The sequence below is a fragment of the Triticum aestivum genome, chromosome 1B (genome assembly GCF_018294505.1).
Source record: "Triticum aestivum cultivar Chinese Spring chromosome 1B, IWGSC CS RefSeq v2.1, whole genome shotgun sequence".
NCBI lineage: Eukaryota > Viridiplantae > Streptophyta > Magnoliopsida > Poales > Poaceae > Triticum > Triticum aestivum.
The window spans coordinates 655,362,193-655,368,752 of NC_057795.1; the positions used below are offsets into that span (position 1 = coordinate 655,362,193).

A 6,560-nucleotide genomic window follows, 5' to 3' on the forward strand; every position below is an offset into this window, starting at 1 on the left:
TTACGTGGCCACTGGCCGGGAGTGCAGCCGGAAGCAACCCAAGGCAAAGGCTTTGACTTGAAGCGGCAAAGGGTCGGGTCGCGTCCCGCGTTTCGGTCCACCTCTCTTGCAAGCAACGGCGAAAAACCTCCACCGATTTGTGTCGGTTTCAATCAAGGTTCCTGTTTCTTGCAAGCCAAGCGCAAGCGCCCGCCGGCCTGCCGGCCAGCCGCAAACGCCCCGGCAAGCTCCACCCGTGTCGTCACGCCGCGCGCGGCATTCCCTGAAACCCCCTTTAAATCCCTTCTCCGTTGCACCGGCTGTCACACATCATTCGCATTCCCTTGCCCCTCCTTCCGGTTTATTCATCATCATAGGCAAGATTCTTTCGTCAAGAGGGTAGATTGAAGCGAGTCCGACAGCGGCAATGGCGGCGGCGGTGCAGAACGAGGTGGTGGCGCGGCAGGGGCGCGAGGACGGCGTCGACGAGGAGCGGCCACTCCTGGCGAGGCCGCCGGCCGTCCGCGACGACCCAGCTGGCGACGGGCTGAGCCCGATGCAGAGGGCAATCAGCCAGACGTACCAGAGCACGGCGCACCTGGCGACGCTGCTGCCCACGGGCACCGTCATGGCGTTCCAGCTGCTGTCCCCGATCGTCACGGACCAGGGCCACTGCGTCCGCGCCAACCGCGCCATGGCGGCCGCGCTCGTCGCGCTCTGCGCGCTCTCCTGCTTCGCGCTCAGCTTCACCGACAGCTTCCGGGACGCCAAGGGCGCCGTGCGCTACGGCTTTGCCACGCGCCGCGGGCTCTGGGTCATCGACGGCGGCGCGCCGCTCGACCCGCAGGCCGCGGCAGCCTACAGGCTGCGCTTCCTCGACCTCGTGCACGCCGTCGTCACCGTCATGGTCTTCGTGGCCGTCGCGCTCTTGGACCGCAACGTCGTGTCCTGCTTCTACCCCGTGCCGTCCGAGGACGCCGCGCAGGTGCTCACCGTGCTGCCCATCGCCATTGGGGTGGTCGGGAGCATGCTCTTCGTCACCTTCCCCACCACACGCCACGGCATCGGCTTCCCGCTCTCGCAGCATTGATTGATTCCCGAGTGCTGCCCTTCCTACTATTCGATCCACGATTATTTCTTCTTCTCTCTTCTCTTGTGGAGTATAAAGAAAAGAAAATGCTACTCTCTCGGCCGTGCGCCAACCGCGACGAGGGAGTACAAAGTGACAGGCGGTAAAGAGTAAATATACCATGCTTTTTAAACAAAATGTCCCTCATATTTGCCTCAGCTTCTGTCTGAAAGACCCTCATCCCAAACGCAGCGACTATTTATCGCATTATTTGAAAAGATGTCTCGCTGAAGCGGTTGGAGAAATCGGGCTGGCCCATGTTCGCGCAGAAAAAGAAAAATAATATATGGGAGAAGCGGGATTCGACCCTGCTCGCCACTCTGACCAAGTCTCGCTTGTGATAAGTATGAGACGCCTTTTTTTTAGAAGAACAGGGAGGCCATTTGTTTTCCACTCCGAACAAAAAAGTCGGTTTTCCATTTGTTTTCATGTTTTTATTTCTATTTTTTCTTTTCGTCTTTTCTTTTCTTTTTTCCTTTTCTCTTCTCCACTTTTTGTTTAGTTTTCCTTTTCCTTTTCCATTTTTTCACTTTCTTTTGTTTTTTTCTTCTCCGGGCGTATGCTTCATTTTCGGTTTTTCCTTAAAATGCTTGTTTAACATTTTTTAAATACTTGTTCAACATTTTCTCAAATACTTGTCAACATTTTGTCAAAATACTTGTTCAAAATTTTCTTAATACTTGTTCAACATTTTTATATACATGATCAACATTTTTTTCAAATACATGTACAACATCTTTTTAAATATGTGTTCAACATTTTTCAAATGCTTGTTCAGCATTTTTATATACATGATCAACATTTTTTCAAAGACTTGTCAACATTATTTTTTCAAATACCTGTTCAACATTTTCCAAATGCTTGGTCAACGTTCATAAATACTAGTTAAACATTTTTCAAAACTTTTTAAACATTTTTATATAAATGATCAACATTTGTTCAAATACTTGTACACCATTTTTTCAAATACTTGTTCAACATTTTTTCAAATACATGTTAAAGGTTTTTGAAATATGTGTTCAACATTTTTTAAATACTCATTCAACATTTTCCAAACACTCTTTCAACATTTTTTAAATGTTTTTTGAAGAGTGTTTTTTGTAGAAGTAGATAATCTGGAGTGGTAGATAATTAAAAGGAAAATAAAAATATCTCAGAATCAGTAGAAGTAGATAATCTGGAGTGGTAGATAACTTCTTTTTTTGCTGGATAAACTTTTGACCTATTCATCTTCAATCATGGTAGTACGACGAACACTAGAAATAATAAAAAATACATCCAGATCGATAGACCACCTAGCGATGACTATAAGCACTGAAGCGAGTCGAAGGCGCGAGGTTGTCATCGCCCCTCCCTCGCCGGAGCCGGACAAACCTTGTTGTAGTAGACAGTTGAGAAGTCGTCGTGCTAAGGCCCCATAGAACCAATGCACCAGAACATCAATTGTCGCCGATGAAGATTGTAGATAAGAAGGATTCAACCTGAAGACACACGAACAAAGATGAACGACGATCAAATCCAAGCAAATTCACCAAGGACAGATCCACCAGAGACACACCTCCACACGCCCACCGGCGATGCTAGACGCATCACCGGAACAGGGGCTAGATAACTTAATCTAAACAAGGTAAAAACAACTTGTCATTATTGTATACTAGATCATTGGAGGTGTGCGTTGCCGCACCCGTCTATTTGTACAATAATATGATGGTATCTTTTTGTAAATATGTGACTACACGAAACATATTAAATTAGCATAAACATAACCATCCCCGCAAAAAAGGGGGATGGCTAAAACTCAGTCGACTGAGTTTTAAGGAAGTCCTAGTCGATGTACTCAGATATTGTTGCTTTCGTTGACTTATGTATTCGGGTCCTCACGACCCTGGCTTGTAATTTAAAGCTTAATGTTTGAATTTGTGTTTACAGTTGTGTTGTGATTTCTTCCCGTGAGTCTCTGGCCTAGATCGTGCATGTTTGCATGTATGATTAGTGCACGACCGAGGCGGGGGTGTCACATGAGCCCAATGACTATAATAGATTAAGGAAGTACTTCCATGAGTATGTATTGCATGCCATGAAAGTCATTCCAAATGTATAAACATAAAATGTAACTCCATTAGAAAATAGGTTCATATGCACTATGCATATGAGACTATAGATATAAATGATGATGGTAGCATACATGTACTTCAACATAGAACAAATAGTAAAGAAATATCGTGCCGTGCTGCGAGGGAGGGGGATAGCCCCCTATCCTAATAAAGTGGAGTGGCGCGGTCCCGATAATCCTTATTTAATTGCATGTCAATATAATTTCAAAATTTTGAAGCTTTGACATTATTCTTCATAGACTCTAGAATCCTGGTAAGTTAGTTAGCCCAACATGTGATTAACATGTCAATTGACAAAAAGTTATGTGAAAATGTTAATTCAACAAACGATTAGTAAACATAAAAATCAAAAATCAAAAGGATATAGTGAATATTACATGATTTGCTTGTATACGAACATAAAAGGCTAACTCGGGATTGCAAACCAAACACGGTGAGAACTAACTTCACTAACATGAAGCGAACGATCTTGAACTCACGGGTTTCATCATGGAGGGTCTTGAGCTTTATGTAAACACCTGATTCATACCGATGACATCGCGGACATTTCAGAGGACCTACTACAATATGGGCACAATGAGCCCAACGACTATAATATATTAGAGGGAGTACTTCCATGAGTATGTATTGCATGCCATGAAAGTCATTCCAAATGTATAAACTAAAAAATGTAACTCCATTAGAAAATAAGTTCATAATACACTACACTAAATGGATTATAGATGCAAATGATGATGATATCATATATACATGTATATAGAACAAATGTTAAAGAAACATAGTGGCGTGCTGGGGGTGGGGGAGGGCGGCATAGCCCCCTATGCTAATAAAGTGGAGAGAGGGCAAAGGGTTTGATGCCCTTTGAGACTTTTTAACATTCTTGTCTCAAGCAAGTTCTTCAACCTAACATTTTCATCAGAGATAACAGCATTTTCATGTCAAAGTACTTAGTATTTATAATAATACTTGAAACATTTGTTTCAGCAGCATGTGAGAGTTCAACAGTAGAATCAATATTGTTATACTCTAGGCATTTTAAGGACGGTGGGACAAATCTATCAGGAATTGCATTAGTTTGTTTGGTGATGAGAGAAGATCATCATAAGACTATCTCAGTTGTTTGAGTTCTTGTTTCCTTTTCAGGAAATCATTGGTAAGTTTCTCATAACAATTGAGATAGAGTCATGTTGCGTTTATAAATCCTCAAAGGTTGATAAGAGAGCGGAGTGCTCATTTGTCAATGATTGATTCTTCTCCATCTCTTCGACTAACAAACCTTAAGACTCCCTGAGGGTTTTCTCAAGTTTTTCAAGCGAATCTTGCTGAACTTTCGCAATCTTATTAAGCTTAGCATAAAATTCATCTTTAGAAGAGAAAAATTCATTACCATAGGCTTTTTTTCTAAGGAGATACCTCATCTCTTAAAGCTTTTCCATGGAAGAAAATGATGGTGCTTTATCATCGCTCGAGCCACTGTCGGAGAAGGCTCACGAAGTTGTATAAGTACGATCGATGCAGACATGACCGCAAACAGATTCAGGATAAGATGAATCACCTTTTCTAGTATCAGACTCTGATATTTCATCCTCGGAGTCCATTGTCATTCCTGCTTTTGCTCCAGCTAATAAAAATATTTGCTTCACGTTGGATTGGATCTCCATGTTTGGATGGTGATTGTTGAATGTTCTCGATGATGAAGCTGTTGGACCAATCTCAGTCTCTGTCTTGAATTTGGTGTATCGTCTCATGCGAGTAAACCCCACATGATGAATTACATTCCATCTGCTGCTGGGCTTGATTTCCACTATAGGAATGACACATCACGCATGACCCCACCTTAAATTCTGCGACCTCGAGTTCAAAGGTAACCGCGCCCCCATGGCAGCCTCATCCTATGCAGACCTCCTCGAAACCTCCATTCTTCCAACTCGGAGGTGGCTTAGTTATTTCATGTGTCACTACATGGACAAGCACGGACCCAAATAGTACCTAATAACCCACAAGTATAGGGGATCGCAACAACTTTTGAGGGTAGAGTATTCAACGCAAATTTATTGATTCGACACAAGGGGAGCCAAAGAATATTCTTGAGTATTAGCAATTGAGTTATCAATTCAACCACACCTGGATAACTTAGTATCTGCAGCAAAGTATTTAGTAGCAAAAGTGGTATGATAATAAAGGTAACGGTAGCAAAAGTAAAGATAAATGTTTTGGGGTTTTTGTAGTAGTTGTAACAGTAGCAACGAAAAAGTAAATAAGCGAAGAACAATATGTGAAAAGCTCGTAGGCAATGGATCAGTGATGGATAATTATGCCGGATGCAATTCCTCATGCAATAGTTATAACATAGGGTGATATAGAACTAGCTCCAGTTCATCAATGTAATGTAGGCATGTATTCCGTAAATAGTCATACGTGCTTATGGAAAAGAACTTGCATGACATCTTTTGTCCTACCCTCCCGTTGCAGCGGGGTCCTTATGGAAACTAAGGGATATTAAGGCCTCCTTTTAATAGAAAACCGGAACAAAGCATTAACACATACTGAATACATGAACTCCTCAAACTACGGTCATCACCGAGAAGTATCCCGATTATTGTCACTTCGGGGTTGTCGGATCATAACACATAATAGGTGACTATAGACTTGCAAGATAGGATCAAGAACACACATATATTCATGAAAACATAATAGGTTCAGATCTGAAATCATGGCACTCGGGCCCTAGTGACAAGCATTAAGCATAGCAAAGTCATAGCAACATCAATCTCACAACATAGTGGATACTAGGGATCAAACCCTAACAAAACTAACTTGATTACATGGTAAAAATCTCATCCAACCCATCACCGCCCAACAAGCCTACAATGGAATTACTCACTCACGGTGGTGAGCATCATGAAATTGGTGATGGAGGATGGTTGATGATGACGACGGCGACGAATCCCCCTCTCCAGAGCCCCGAACGGACTCCAGATCAGCCCTCCTGAGAGAGATTAGGGCTTGGCGGCGGCTCCCTGTCGTAAAACGTGATGAAACTTTCACCCTGATTTTTTTTCTCCCCGAACGTGAATATATGGAGTTGGAGTTGACGTCGGTGGAGGTCCAGGGGGCCCACGAGATAGGAGGTTGCACCCTAGGGGGGGCCTGTCTCGTGGACAGGCTGTGGGCCCCCTGGCATTAATTCTTTCGCCAAAAATTCTTATTAATTCCAAAAAGTGCCTCCGTGGATTTCCAGGACATTCAGAGAACTTTTCTTTTCTACACATAAAACAACATCATGGTAGTTCTGCTGAAAACAGCGTCAGTCCGGGTTAGTTTCATTCAAATCATGC

At 43.3% G+C, this 6,560-nt stretch overlaps 1 protein-coding gene across 1 annotated transcript; it reads left to right on the forward strand.

The window, feature by feature from the left end:
- Positions 1-274: 274 nt before the first annotated feature.
- Positions 275-1,266, forward strand: LOC123098866 (protein DMP6). The gene has a single exon (XM_044520942.1). It carries the CDS (start codon positions 407-409, stop codon positions 1,067-1,069), a length of 663 nt encoding a protein of 220 aa, XP_044376877.1. The 5' UTR covers positions 275-406; the 3' UTR covers positions 1,070-1,266.
- The last annotated feature ends 5,294 nt before the right edge of the window (positions 1,267-6,560 follow it).

What these genes read in the sequence shown, in the direction of transcription:
- LOC123098866 (XM_044520942.1), top strand. Translation starts at nt 407, where the DNA reads ATGGCGGCGGCGGTGCAGAACGAGGTGGTGGCGCGGCAGGGGCGCGAG.